The 15793-nt window shown below is 41.8% G+C and overlaps 1 protein-coding gene across 2 annotated transcripts in view; it reads left to right on the top strand.

Moving 5' to 3' along the window:
* Nucleotides 1-15057, top strand: part of LOC114659630 (plasma protease C1 inhibitor-like) — a 58595-nt gene extending 43538 nt beyond the window's left edge. For both annotated transcript variants that reach the window (XM_051932548.1, XM_028812213.2), the window contains exons 10-12: nt 2440-2579; nt 7500-7722; nt 14511-15057. In XM_051932548.1, the coding sequence (XP_051788508.1) occupies nt 2440-2579; nt 7500-7722; nt 14511-14779 (632 nt within the window). In that variant the 3' untranslated portion in view covers nt 14780-15057. The remainder of the gene's footprint in view (nt 1-2439; nt 2580-7499; nt 7723-14510) is intronic.
* Nucleotides 15058-15793: the final 736 nt, after the last annotated feature.

Genomic DNA, 15793 nt, shown 5'->3' on the forward strand with positions numbered 1-15793 from the left:
GTACGTAGGACAGAAAAAGGGCTTAACCCTGGCTAAAAGAAGAAGTTGGACAAAGCAACTTGTCCACAGAGCGAATCTCTTTCTCAAAAGAGAGATCACTGACAAAAATAACCCTACGATTCTGAACTTACGGTTTACAAAAGTCCAGGAAAAAGCCAAGGAGTTCAAAACCGTTTGAGCTTAGGCTGCAGGACCAATAATCAGCAATCAACCATTTTATTTTGATTAGGATCGAGAAAATTGTCAGCCGTCTAGTATCTTAGTTCTTCAGTTGTGCAACCAATTCATTGCAGAATTACACTTCTACTTCTTCTTCTTCTTCTTCTTCTTCTTCTTCTTCTTCTTCTTCTTCTTCTTCTTTTTTCTTCTTCTTCTTCTTCTTCTTCTTCTTCTTCTGCTTCCCATTATGGGATGCCACAGTGGATTATCCTTTTCCATAAGTTCCTGTTGTCTCCATCTTGCTCTGTCACACCCACCACCTGCATGTCTTCTATCACCACATCCATAGACCTTCTCTTAGGCCTTCCGCTTTTCTTCTTGACTGCCAACATTCAAAGTTCTGACCCTCAGTTCCACTCTCTTTACCTTCCTCCTCTCCTCTTACCTCCGGACACGTCTCTCCCCACTCTTCTTCTCCTTCTTCGGCCAACAGTAGCCCAATATCCACCAGCACCCTGTTGGCGGTCGTTGTTAACCTGGGACTCAACCGATCCGGTATGTATTGTTGTCCGCATGTTGATCTGCCCTTCCTAATGTAACCCTCATTCCAGAATTACACAGAGGAATATAAACCTACGTGTCATCAGTATTAGAGTGAAAGGAAACATGAAAGTTCCTCAAAAATAGTTCCTAGAGGATGACGAAATATGGAAAATAAAATATATATAAAATAAGTCAAAGGAATGTAAAAGGAGTTAATTAGCAGCAAAAACAGGTCACCAATTAAGAAAAGGGTTAGAATGAAAACCTGCAGCCACTGGGGCCCTCCAGGACCGGAGTTGGGGACCCCTGTATTAAAGGCATTAAATAAATAAAATCGTCTTCTTCTTCTTCTTCTTCTTCTTCTTCTTCTTCTTCTTCTTCTTCTTCTCATTACGGGATGCCACAGTGGATCATCCTTTTCCATAACTTCCTGTTGTCTCCATCTTGCTTTGTCACACCCACCACCTGCCTGTCTTCTATCACCACATCCATAGACCTTCTCTTAGGCCTTCTGCTTTTCCTCTTGACTGCCAACATTCAAAGTTCTGACCCTCAGTTCCACTCTCTTTATCTTCCTCCTCTCCTCTTTCCTCCGGACACGTCTCTCCCCACTCTTCTTCTCCTTCTTCAGCCAACAGTAGCCCAATATCCACCAGCACCCTGTTGGCTAACAGTACTGTTGGCGGTCGTTGTTAACCTGGGACTCAACCAATCCGGCATGTATTGTTGTCCGCATGTTGATCTGCCCTTCCTAACATAACCCTCATTGCAGAATTACACAGAGGAATATAAACCTATGTGTCATCAGTATAAGAGTGAAAGGAAACATTAAAGTTCCTTAAAAATAGTTCCTAGAGGATGACAAAATATGGAAAATAAATTATATATAAAATAAAATAGGACGCAATATGGATCCCTGAGGAACACCAAATTTAACAGGAGCAGCAGACGAGGAAGAGGGATTGAAAGTCACTGAAAAGTGTCTACCAGTAAGAAATGACCTGAACCAGTTAAGAGCAGCCCCTTTAAGGAAGGTCTCAGGGTCAATAGTGTCGAAAGCTTTAGAAAGGTTTAGGAGGATGAGGGCTGCTGCCCCACCTGAGTCGGTAATGAGAGAGGTGTCAATAAATACTTTCAGGAGGGCCGTCTCGACGCCATGATAACGGCGAAAGCCAGATTGGCTGATCTCCAATAAATTATCGGAGTTAAGGTGCCTCATCCTTCTTTTAAAAAGGCCTCCCCACCCTGGCCGTGATGCCAGCAAACCCACGTGGTCTATCACAACATGCACAAGTGTGCCTTGTGAGGAGGTCTTGTCCTGCACCTGATGTCAGAGGTGGATTGAGGTATGGCCAGACTTATTTATTAAGATGATATTGTTACACCCTCTGCTCCTTTATGTATGGTCTATTTATTTTTATTCTGTTTTGTTTCTTGTGATGGTTGAGTGTAAAGAGGTAAGTGCCGGACTGTGACACTGATATAATGAGAAGTGAATTATTGAAGGGTCTCCTTGTTCCAGCCTGCCAAAGTCATGGTTGCTCTTTCCTTGCCTTAAACTTGCCACCTAGAAAATGGAATAGAATTCTTTAGCACTAAGATAGGCGAGATAACCGTCACCGTGTCATCCTCTCATCCTCTCATCTGAGCTCCAGTCACCAGTCAACTCCCTTTTTGTCATGTTGATGCTTCTAAACCGATGGTCTTATTAACTGTAGTCATATTTTCTGTGCGCAGGGACATGGCTGACACAGTTTAATCCTGAAAACACAACAATGGACTCCTTCTGGTGTCCAGAGAAGACTGTTCAAGTGCAGATGATGAGGAGTGAAAATTACAAGCTGTTTTTAAAAACCGACTTCCACCTAAAAGCCAAGGTAGTGTTTTTTGCTTTCCCTCTTCCGGTTCATCTCTCTTTTGAGCTGCTCTCTCAGACTGGCAGTTTCAGAAATCCCAGTCTAGGTTTGGACTTTGTGTTGCTCACGAAGTCCCGAACGAGGCACATTGCCCGCATTGTGAGGGAGCGTCGGTTACGGCACTACGGCCATGTGGCGACATTACCCGAGGGTGATCTGGCTTGCATTGTTGAGGACCAGGCCAAGGGGACACCCCCTGACTGCGGCAGATAGAGGGTGAGACTGGACTGTGTGTCTACCTGCTGCTAACCAGAATCCTGAGCTGTTTCGTCGTGTGGTGAGTGCAGCAATGCGCCGTACCAGTGCATGTCCCCCAATCTGACCTGACCTGACCAGTCTAGGCAGTGAACCTGCAGCCACAGACTTGAACTGGTCTGGAGTCCTGGACACTGGTTCAGTCTGAGACAGGAAAACATTCACCACCAGTTGCATACGTGCACCAATAATGGACCATTCTTTTGTCTTTTGTGACCAAATGATTGTGAGAAGTCAAGCAAAATGACACCTTTTATTGTCTAACTAAAAAGATTACAATATGGAAGCTTTCGAGGCATCTCAGGAAGAAGGGGCCTGAGCTTGCATATTGTAATCTTTATAGTTAGTCAATGTAAGGTGTCATTCTGCTTGACATCTCACTCCATCCATAATGGCTGACACGGTACAACACCCTAGTACTAGTGACCAAATTATAAAATTTATATACAGTTCAATGCCAAAAAAGACAATTACTTTTTAAAGGTGAAAGATAAAACAAACACCCCCTCGCTCTTTAGAGACCACTCTTTAGGGACTGAGGAAGACTGGGGAAGTCACTTGGATGAGTTATGTAACGTATCTCCCTGGAAAAGAACTATGTCCAGATGAACTGAATCAACTTTCTAGAATTTCCTTACCTGGATTATTGAGCATACATCGAGACACTCTTTAGGGACCACTTGTTGTCTGTTTGCATCGCACACGTTCTCCCCATGTTGGTATTGACCGATAGATAGATAGATAGATAGATAGATAGATAGATAGATAGATAGATAGATAGATAGATAGATAGATAGATAGATAGATAGATAGATAGATAGATAGATAGATAGATAGATAGATAGATAGATAGATAGAGAGATAGATACTTCATTAATCCCAAGGGGAAATTCATATACTCCAGCAGCAGCATACTGATACAAAAAACAATATTACATTAAAGAGTGATAACAATGCAGGTATACAGACAGACAATAACTTTGTATAATGTTAACGTTTACCCCCCCAGGTGGAATTGAAGAGTCACATAATGTGGGGGAGGAACAATCTCCTCAGTCTGTCAGTGGAGCAGGACGGTGACAGCAGTCTGTCGCTGAAGCTGCTCCTCTGGAGATGATCCTGTTTAGTGGATGCAGTGGATTCTCCATGATTGACAGGAGTCTGCTCAGCGCCCGTCGCTCTGCCACAGATGTCAAACTGTCCAGCTCCATACCTACAATAGAGCCTGCCTTCCTCACCAGTTTGTCCTGGCGTGAGGTGTCCCTCTTCTTTATGCTGCATCCCCAGCACACCACCGTGTAGAAGAGGGTGCTCACCACAACCGTCTGATAGAACATCTGCAGCATCTTATTGCAGATGTTGAAGGACGCCAGCCTTCTAAGGAAGTATAACCGGCTCTGTCCTTTCTTACACAGAGCATCAGTATTTGCAGTCCAGTCTAATTTATCATCCAGCTTCACTCCCAGGTGTTTATAGGTCTACACCCTCTGCACACAGTCACCTCTGATGATCATGGGGTCCAGGAGTTGCCTGGGTCTCCTAAAATCCACCACCAGCTCCTTGGTTTTGCTGGTGTTCAGGTGTAGATGGTTTGAGTCGCACCATTTAACATTTTTTTTCTTTGGGTGCTCTGGTTTTCACCCACTTCTCAATGTGCCCTTTTACATGCACACACATAACCGTTTAGGGCAGAATCCTGGATTTCTTAAAAATCCACATTTACATACTCAAGTAATCTCCTGGAGTTCTCCGTTGTCAAAACACTCTGACATTATTAAACTGTGCAAAAAGAGTTAAGCGTCATCATCGGCCACAGTGTATCCAAAAATAAGCGTGACGCCTGTGATCATTGTCTTATGTTTAGTCAAACTTAGAGGTTTCTATTACCTGTAACTGAAAGGATGCAGTAACCTCTTTCTTCTTGGCGGTGCGATTGAGCCTCGCAAAGGATCTGCTATGTGTGCTTCTCTCTTTACACAAAATGCTGCAGGAATTAGAATAACCCAGGTACTTTTACTTCAATAATATAATCATTGCATTATATTACTTGTTACATTTAAAAGTAATCAGACTATGTGACAAACACATTTAACGTGTTACCCTACTGCAGTCGAGCTTGTGCAGCTGACTTTAACACCGTATGTTCAGCTCATCAGCAGGAATTGAACAATTTCTGAAATACTGAACCAGCCAGAAGAAAGAATAACGTGACTTCCCGAACATTTGTGTCAGGAAATTTATTTTTGTGGATGCTTCCGCCATTGCGTCTGCTGAAAGCGTGTGCCTAGCAAATAAAAGTGCAACAAACGAGCGTAGACTACAGAAATCCTCAGGTGTGCTTGACGGCTTCATACGATCTTTCGGCTTCGCTTCTACCCTTTGGCGTCTCTAGCTGCCATTGTACACGTCCTACTAAATTGTGAAAGCTGTAATCATCCGAAAGCATTAACAGAATTCATTTGCAGGCTTCTTTTGCAATGCACTTGTAACAGTTGATCACTGGAGTTTTCTAAAATGAAATGTTTTTTTGTTGAATGACTTTTTTTTATTGTCTAGGCTACTTTTTAAAATATTCCAGTAGGACATTAAACAGACCTACAGCTACTATGACCTGAAAAGTGAGAAATGACAGTCACCAATATTTGAAAGAAATGATTTTTAATAAATAGAATTTGATTGCTAGTGGAGTTCCCAGAAACTGGTGTTCCATGAGTACAAATGGTAAGGTTCACGGAATTAAACAACCCAATATACGATGCATAACACCATCACAACATTATATACAGTAAACACATTTACAGAACTCTCCATGATGTTTGGGACAAAGACATTTTTTCCATGATTTCCCCCTCTGCTCCAAAGTTTATAATTACAAATCAAACAATTCAGACATTGTGATTAAAGTGCACATTGCAGACTTTCATTTAAGGGGATTTCCATACATTTCGGTCACACAACACTTTTTCTATGCGGCCCCTCCATTTCTGGGCACCATAATGTTTGAGACAATTGGTATCACAGGTGTTTGTGATTCCTCAAGTGGGTTTCATGGCTTCATACGATATCTCAGCTTGCTTCTACCCTTTGGAGTCTGTAGTTGCCGTTGTTCAACATGAGGATAAGAGCTGTGCCAGTGAAAGTCAAAGAGGCCATTATGAGGCTGAAAAACAAAAATGAAATCATTAGAGACATCAGGAAAACCTTTGGATGAGCAAAATCAACTGTATCATGAGTATCATGAAGAAGAAAGAACACACTGGTGGGCTCAGGAATCACAAAGGGACTGGTAGGCCAAGGAAGACCTCCACTGCTGATGACAGAATAATCCTCACTATGGTCAAGTAAAAGCTCCCAACCGCCTGTGTGACAGATCAGAGACAGTCTTCAGGGGTCCGATGTGTGTGTGTCAGAGATGACTCTCAGCAGAAGACTCCATGAACAGAAACACAGAGGACACACTGCAAGATGAACACCACAGAAACAGAATGAACAGATTACAGTTTGTGAAAAAGGACTTCAAAGAGTCTGCAGAATTCTGGGAAAAGGTCTTGTGGACAGACGAGACAAAGATGAACCTCATCAGAGTGATGACAAAGTGTGAAGATGACAAGGAACTGCTCAAGATCTTAATCAGACCACCTCATCTTTTGAAAATGGTGGTGGTGGGGGTGTTGTGACTTGGGCATGTATGGCTGCCACAGATCCTGGCACACTTCTCTTCATTGCTGATAAACTGCTGATGGCACAATGAATTCCAAGGTGTATAGAAACATCTGATCTGCTCAAGTCCGGTCAATGCCTCCAAACTCACTGGAAGGCACTTCATCCTCCAACAAGATAATGAGCCAAACACACTGCTGAGGCAACACAGGAGTTTATTAAAGAAAAAATGGAAAATTCTGAAATGGCCAAGACAGTCACCTGATTGCAATCCAAATGAGCAGGACTTCCATATGCTGAAGAGAAAACTTAAGGGGACAAGATAATCGAAACAAGCAGGAGCTGAAGATGGCTGGATTAGAGGCTTCATTACCAGAGAAGTCCCTCAGCACCTGCTGATGTCTGTGAATCGGAGACTTCAAGCAGTCGTTGCATGTGAGGGATACGAGACAAAGAACTAAATATGACACCGGCTTTAATAGACCTGCCATTGCTGTGTCCAAACATTATGGTGCCCTGAAATGAGATGTGTAGAAAAAGTGATGTGTGACCAAAATGTCTGCAATGAGCACTTTAATCTCATCTGAATTGTCTACTTTATAAATTTAAACTGTGGAGCAGAGGGGGAAATCAAGGAAAAAGGTGTCTTTTCCCAAAATGGAGGCCACTGTAATGCCGACCTGAGCTTCCTTCACTTTGACCTAAATAGGCAGAGGTGGTCCTCAAGTGTGACATCAGTGTGGCCTCTTGGGGTACCTTGAAAACGTTATCTAACAGGTCACTGCAGCTTTTTATATACAACCTGATAATCCTTTTAAATGCATTAATGTTTTGCATTCACCCATTTTATTTCTATAAATGAATTCTTTTCAAATCATTGACTTAAAACTACTTGTTGTTATATTTATGATGTGTAGCTCCAATGCTCTGCTGATTAATCGTTTCTTTGCTTTTTTTTCCCAACAGGTTGCTAAGTTCCAGCTGTCTGGGGAGACCAGTCTGCTGGTCTTGTTGCCTTTTGATTCCACTCCAAGTTCACTCTTGGACCTCGAATCAAAGCTGGACCTTGATACGTTCCTTAAGCTGATGATGGATCTTAATGCAGCAGGACTTACGGAAACCATGGTGACTCTGCCCAAAATTATTCTTGACGCCAAAACTGACTTAACGTGGCTACTTGCGGACATGAGTAAGCAAACCACAAAACTGAATGATTTGGTGCAACCCTTTACCCTCAGCCTCATGTTTGTCAGTTTTCTACTTACTTTGATTGAAGTGGCTATAACGTCAGCATATCTCACTCAATATGCATGTTCCATACCTCAAAGTAAAGGTCAGACATTCCCCTCCCAGAATTTGTACTTCTATGTTGTACAAATGCAGAAAAAGTCACAACATTTACCACAAAACGCACTTGGAATGTTATCCTTACTTCCACAGGTGTTGGATTAGGCTAACAAACACAATGAAAGTGTCAGTGAAGGTGTCAGGAACTCACAGAAAAAAAACAAATTGTCGTGAATTATCTGCAAGTCATACATCTTGTTTTACTGCTTTGAAGCAGTACAAAAGCAGGATTGATTTTCTCTGCTTTTACTGTTTTCAAATAAGAATCCATCGCATAAATATCCATTATTGAAGACTCCTGGCCTATGTATCATTGTGAAAGGGAGTTCCTACTCAGTCAGAGCATATCTGGTCCATAAAGAAATGATACTGTGTTATCCATATTTATTGTATTATGCTTCAGAATAAAAATATTCTGAAACATAGAAAGTGGTGTCACAAGAACGACAAATAGACATCATAAAGGTTTGGGGCAGCCACCCATATAATGTGCCCTGGCTGCAAAAATGGCATTTAAAGATAGTTTACAAGACTGAGTCCAAAACAGAATTGCGGTATTGAATCAAAATGGCGGCTTTAAAGGCCAGTGTAGGAAGTGATGTCATCAGCAGGTGTGGAAGTGACGCCATCAGAGGCGGGGGCCAGAAGTGACGTTATTGAAGGCGCTGGAACCGGACATGATGTTATCAAAGGCACCGTAATCCTGCAGGATTTCACGAGAATGATGGTAGTGAGACCAGCTATGTTATATGGGCTGGAGACGGTGGCACTGACCAGAAAAGCAGGAGACAGAGCTGGAGGTGGCAGAGTTAAAGATGTTAAGATTTGTATTGGGTGTGATGAGGATGGACAGGATTAGAAATGAGGACATCAGAGGGTCAGCTCAAGTTGGACAGTTTGGAGACAAAGTCAGAGAGGCGAGATTGTGTTGGTTTGGACATGTGCAGAAGAGAGATGAGGGGTATATTGGGAGAAGGGTGCTAAGGATAGAGCTGAAAATAAAGAGGAAGGCCTAAGAGAAGGTTTATGGATGTGCCGAGAGAGGACATGCAGGTGATGGGTGTGACAGAGCAAGATGTAAAGGACAGAAAGATATGGAAGAAGATGATCCGCTGTGGCAACCCCTAACGGGAGCAGCCGAACAAAGAAGAAGAAGAGATCTGGAAGGGATCGAGAAAGACAATTAGTGCACCCCGTCGCCCCCTGGTCAGACATGGAATTGCCATTATTCAGGCCCTTTGGTTGACTCCTATTCGCACACATGTGACAGTGGAATGTGGTATTGTCTGAAAGTTGAAACACCCCTCTCCTTTAGCAGATGATAGTCTGACCATTGGACTGTACACAATTGAAACAGGACGGTCAAGAAAGTCATTGGGTTCGGGAATCACAACGATGCTGCAATCTGGCCATTTGTGAGGGAAGAAAAAATAAAAACATTGCAACATGGCATCGAGGTATGTCATACGGAGCAGGGCCTAGAGGTATTTTCACCTGAGGCAGGAGGATAAATTTGCGCCCCTATGTATACAGTTTTTTATTACTAATAAGTATTAAATAAAAATACTTACTAGAGCAAAATCATACGAGGAAATGAGTGCATCGAGCAACAGCGTCCAATGCGAATCGTCAGTTTGCTTAAGGTGTTTGACGAACATTGCCACATATATTTGGCTTTTTTCTCTTTTCTTTTTTATTTTGCAATTTATTAATTGTCATTTTTCATCAATTTGGCACCCTTTCCCATTGTTCACCTGAGGCAAGTGCCTCATTTGCCTCACCCTTGTCCTGGCCCTGATGTCATATGACATTCTCACTGTTGTTTGGTCTCGTCAGCAGGTCCAAAACAATGACACTCTTTTTAAAGGGGTTAAGAAAGAGGGTCTGCCCCAGCAGTTGTTCATTGTGTTTGCGCTGAATTAAATTCTTTCCTCAAATGTCAATCTATTGCCCCAAAAGCCTACGCCAGCAAATAATCTGGTCAGTTGATTCACAAAATATGGAATCTTAGTAGCATGGTGGTCATTTTCTTTTAAATTGATAAAAGAAACTCCCACCTCGGTGTATAAATACCCCTAAATGTCCACAGTCCAGCAGTTCACCTGTCCCTACACTGAGACATATCTCTGATACTTTGTGCCTCCTCGCTAACCATTAGAAACTCATCCGTTTACCATGACACCTCCCAGACAATGCTAATCAGTATGTATTAGCTTTAAATTAAAATGTTGTGATAGCTTTCTAAATTCATGTGTTGATAAGCAGGGCATTTACATGCACAACGGCAATGATGTTTTTATATGCGGCATCCACTCATCTACTGGCCCCACTTAATCCAGTTTTAGTGCCACATCTTGGCAATGCTACCTACAGTGCAGGATCCAACCCTACTTTTGGTGCCAATTTGATAATTTCCTTAAATTCAATTCACCTTTGTTTTACATTTACCATGTCATCTAGTGCGTTCCGCCACAAACCACTTGAGTAAGAATATAATGCAAAGGGATTTTTGAAAGACCACATCTGAGTTTAGGTTAGATGAGATTAGATCAACTTTGTTAATTACAAAGGGAAATTCAGATGCATACAGCAGAAGAAACATAATAAAACAAGGGTACAGACTCACAGGACAGATAATACAAGCAATGAATGAATGAATTAATCAATCAATCAATCGATCAATGTATACTGATCAGAAATATCAAAATAAACTTGGACAGGACATTGACTCATCGCAGGTTACCCTCACACACATACCTACACTCGGAACAGTCCAATGTGGAATAGATTAGATTAGAATAGATTAGAATAGATATGATTAGATTAGATTAGAATAAATAAAATTAGATTAGATTAGATCAACTTTATTAATCCAATGGGGAAACTCAGATGCATGCAGCAGCAAAATATAAAAAACAAGAATACAGACTGACAAGACAAATAATGCAATCAATCAATCAATTAATCAAAACACAAGTACAAGTACAATATAACAAGTACATTGGGTAAAAGCATTCAATTGCCTGATAGCAGTGGGCAGAAAAGCCCCCCAGAGGTGCTTCTTAGCACATCGTGGTGGAATGACCCTGTAGCTAAAAGTGTTCCAAGAGAACGCCTCCTGCAGGGGATGGAGGGGATTTTTCATGGTGGCATCCGATTTTTGCCACTATCCTGAGCTTCTAGTGTCCAGGGTTCAATCCTTCATGATTCCCGGATAATGTGCAAACTCCAGGGTTCACAGGCTTCCTGATAAGTTTGTTCAGGTATTGTGCTTGTTTTGAGCTCAAAGTGCTTCCACAGGAGACCACAGCATAGAACACCTACTACAGATTTCTAGAACATTTCCAGCAGCTTGCTACACACATTAAAAGACCCGAGTCTCCTCAGGAAGTCCAGTCTGCTCTGACCTTTCTTGTCCAACACCACTGTGTTGTCAAACGAGTCCAGTTTACTTACCTTGGCAGTGACATTCATATTTCTGGTGACTCTTCCTATGAAGTCAGTAGACTGATTGGGAGAGCATGTAGGGCCATGAGGTCGCTAGAAAGGGGTGTGTGGCGCTCCTGATTTCTTTGCACAAGTACAAAGGTCCAAGTCTTTAGAGTCCTGGTGCTTCCTGTCTTGTTATATGGTTGTGAGACATGGATGCTATCCAGTGAGCTGAGATGAAGACTGGACTCCTTTGGTACTGTGTCTCTTCAGTGAATCCTTGGGTACCATTGGTTTGACTTTGTGTTGTTCATGGAGTCCCGAATGAGGCACATTACCTGCATTGTGAGGGATCGTCAGTTACGGCACTACGGCCATGTGGCGCAATTCCCAGGGGCTGATCAGGCTCACAGGATCCTCATTGTTGAGGACCAGAGGGGCTGGACCAGGCTAAGGAGATGCCCATGTAACACGTGACACGTGACTGCGGTCATTTGCAGAGGGTGGGCCTGGACAGCATGTCTCTCTGGTGGGTTGCCAAACAAGATCCCAAAATTTTTTGTCATGTGGTGGGTGCGGCAACATGCTGTACCAGTGCATGATCCCCAACCTGACCTGACCTGATCGAGACATTAAGTTTAAAACGAGTGCATTAAGAACACAAGGACACAGATGGAAGCCTGTTAAGGGCAGATTTCACACAAATGTTAGAAACTTTTTCTTCACACAAAGAACCATAAATATATGGAACAAATCACCAAGTAGTGTAATGGACAGTAGAACATCAGGGACTTTCAAATCTCGACTTGATGTTATTGTGGGCAATGTAGATGAACACAATGCAGAAGCTCACTGGGCTGCATGGCCAGTTCTCATCAAAGCTTTCCTAAAGTTCTGATGTTCTAAGTAATTAGTCCTGCTGCCTCATAGTTCCATTTGCCATTTACTGTGTGTAAATGTACTTTGGGTCCATCAAATTGCCTCCCAAAAACATCCAGGTCATCTTTACTGGTGACCCTAAATCTACAGTGGACTGGCATTTCATCCAGGGTTGGTTTGGCCTTGTGCTAGATACTGCTGGGGTAAACTCTGGGTCTGCACATCACTTGATTTAAAAATAAATCAGGAGTGGTGTCCCCTTGACTCTCTCGTATACTCAAATATGGGGATGGATATTTGAGGAGTAAACCACCAAGACAATGATTATATTTTTATAATATGCATATTAAAGAATGATCAACAACAAATCAATTTAATAATATATTGAACAATTATTATAAAAGTAATATTGAAAAAATCGGACTCTGCAGCTCCGTGAATAAAAATGTACCACTTCCAGTTAGCGGAAATAGCTCAGAAGTTGAACGAAATCTATGTTTTGTACCTAATACTTGTATGCAAAATTTGGTTGACTTAAGTGAAAGCGTACTCAAGTTATCGTGTTTACACACACACACACACACACACACAGACAGACACACAGACATAATTCCAAAAATGATATTTTCGGACTCAGGGAGGTGTAAACCATCGAGATTCATCAAAATCTCGAAATCGTATTTTTGGACGATTACAATGCTTTCCCTACGAGAAAGTAAATCGGACTCAGGGAGGTCTAAAATGTCAAGCTTCATCAAAATCCTCGAGGTCGATTATTTGGACGATTACAACACTTTCCCTCTACTTTGTATACAAGAAAGCAAAAAAGCAACTGGTTAGAAAGTTTCAATTTTACGAAGGGTAGGGGTCGTGCTTCACCTCCCAGAAGTCACTAGAGGGAGCTCAAGGAAAGGGTTTGATGAAGAAGTTTAGGAGGGTTTGGAGAGCAGTGGAGGATTTTATCATGCGTAACAAATGCTGATGATGAAAACAATAGAAATTAAACAACCTGAGCCTTGTTTGTCTCCATCAAAGTGCTTTTGCTAAACTCATAACCATCTCACAGGTATTCACAAAAAAGGAATATTATAAAGATAACGAAAAGGATGATGCATTTCATCTAACGCAATCACGGAAAGTTCATATTCCTCATGGAGACCTTTAATGATCAGAAATTAATTATAGGTAGACCACGCTCTCACAAAGGTGTTCAATTGGATTCGGATCCAGCGACTGGGAAGGCCACTGAGGAAAAAGTTATACAAAATTTATAACCCATAGGAAAAATTTACCACTCAAAGGTGGATCTTTGATGGCCCATGAGACTTCACAGAGATTCTCATTGATGTTATCTCCTACTGTCTACCACACTACTTGGTCACTTATTCTGGGTGTCTATTCAATAAGCACAACTAGAAGTACACCGATGAGTTCTTAACTGGGTCGTGTGGTTCTTTGTAGAACCTCTGCTTTACAAATCACCATTTCATTCTGGGAAGGTTTCTTTGTATATTAAGTTGTTTTTCTTTAGATCATCAATCAATGCTATGTCGTTGTCATTACATGTTCACTGAGGACATTGTTAAGACATCCATACTAACACCGAGTTGGGCCTCCTTCTACCCTCAAAACAGCATCAGTTCTTCATGACATGGATTCCACAAGATGCCGGAAACTTTCCTTCAGTATTGTGGTCCATGTTGACATGATTGTGTCATGCTAAGTGTCAGCTGCACATTCATCTCTTGTTTTAACAGAATCCCCCGGTTTGAATATCAGTGCAGTCCCAGCTAAGGTGGAGTTTGCACATTCTCTGGGAATCATGAAGGATTGTCTTCAACTACAGCGGTTTGTCTTCCAACATCTCAACAGCGTGCATGTTGGGTTCATCCGCAAGTGCAGGTGTCTCCTGTGACTTTCGGTTACGCTCTGCTTAGACTTTTTACCACTCCAGAAGGATCGTTTGTAACATGGCCTGTCAAGGGGCCTCCTTGTGGATTGGTCTCCCTCCACCTGTATGGGTAGTACAATAAAGAAATGCTCCCAAGCCTCCACCATATCTCCACTGGTCCCCTCATTGTATTAAATTAATAAGCCCAACTAATTCATATAATAGGAATGGAGCAAAACCGAAAAGACAAGAGAGGTTGCTGATCCTTCTCTTGTGCACGCTGAATGGTCTGTTATTGTCTTACATCTAACCCGCAGTGTGTTATGAGTAGATCCTCTCATTTAATCTTATTTGTGCAACTCTGGATTCATGAATAAGCATTGTAAACCTGACGTTTCAACTTCTGATGCTGTCTTTTCTCTGTTCCCCAGATTTCATAAGTAACTACAAATCTCCCAATTTGTGCGGAATGACTCTGAAGAACCCACTCCTCATCTCAGACTCCAAACATCGAGCAGTCATTGAGCTGAGCGAAAGCGGTGTGGAGGCTGCGGCGGCGACGTCCGTGTCTGTTGCGCGCACCATCAATGTGTTTGAAGCCAACCACCCATTTATTTTTATCCTCTGGGATGAGAAGAATGAATTGCCACTCATCATGGGTCAAGTTGCTGACCCTACTTCAACTTCACAAGAGGTGTAATTCATGAGCTCTTATTGTTCGTGTCTGTTGTCAACAATCTTAACCTGTATGGTCAGTTACCACTGTAGGCCAATCATTTTCTAAGAGTTTTATAAGACTGTTCTGAGTTTTGTGATCTTCTTTTCTTGTAATTACAATATTACTCTAATTTTACATGCATTTTAATTTTTTACATTACTCACCACAAGCGTTGCTTTTATCTGGTCCTTAACGACCTTCAGTTGTGCTCCTGTAAGGCTCTTGATTGCATAGACAATAAACAATCACAATCTGTCTAACTGTCTTCTATTAATGCAGACCCCGAGAACAAAGCACAGGTCAGCTCTACGATCAGAGGAAAACGACCAACGTGAGACAAATCACGACTGCTGCTCTTGTTAACTTTCAGTACACGCAGTCTACTGTGTCTGAAGGCCTGCTTTCAGGGGTGCGATTAAGTATTGAATTGCATCTGAGTCATAAATATAGATAGATAGATAGATAGATAGATAGATAGATAGATAGATAGTTAGATAGATAGATAGATAGATAGATAGATAGATTAGTGTAGTTGGCAGGATAGATAGATAGATAGATAGATAGATAGATAGATAGATAGATAGATAGATAGATAGATAGATAGATAGATAGATAGATAGATAGATAGATAGATAGATAGATAGATTAGTGTAGTTGGCAGGATAGATAGATAGATAGATAGATAGATAGATAGATAGATAGATAGATAGATAGATAGTGTGAGAGTTTTAAGGGTCCCCGTAACCCCTTGAACCCTCAGACCACACATCAGACACCAGGTAAAAGTCCAAATATTATATTTATTAGGACAAATCGTGCACAAAGCACCCTCTTCTCCACAATCTTCAAATAAACACAATAAACAATCAATAAATCAATAATCCTCCTCACTCCCAGATGCGTTGCCACCCTTCCACCCAGCTCAGCTCAACTTCTGGGATTTCCCATAGTCCTTTTATAGTCCTTGACCTGGAAGTGTTTCGCCCTCTCTGTCCA

This window comes from Erpetoichthys calabaricus, chromosome 10 (genome assembly GCF_900747795.2).
Source record: "Erpetoichthys calabaricus chromosome 10, fErpCal1.3, whole genome shotgun sequence".
Lineage (NCBI taxonomy): Eukaryota > Metazoa > Chordata > Cladistia > Polypteriformes > Polypteridae > Erpetoichthys > Erpetoichthys calabaricus.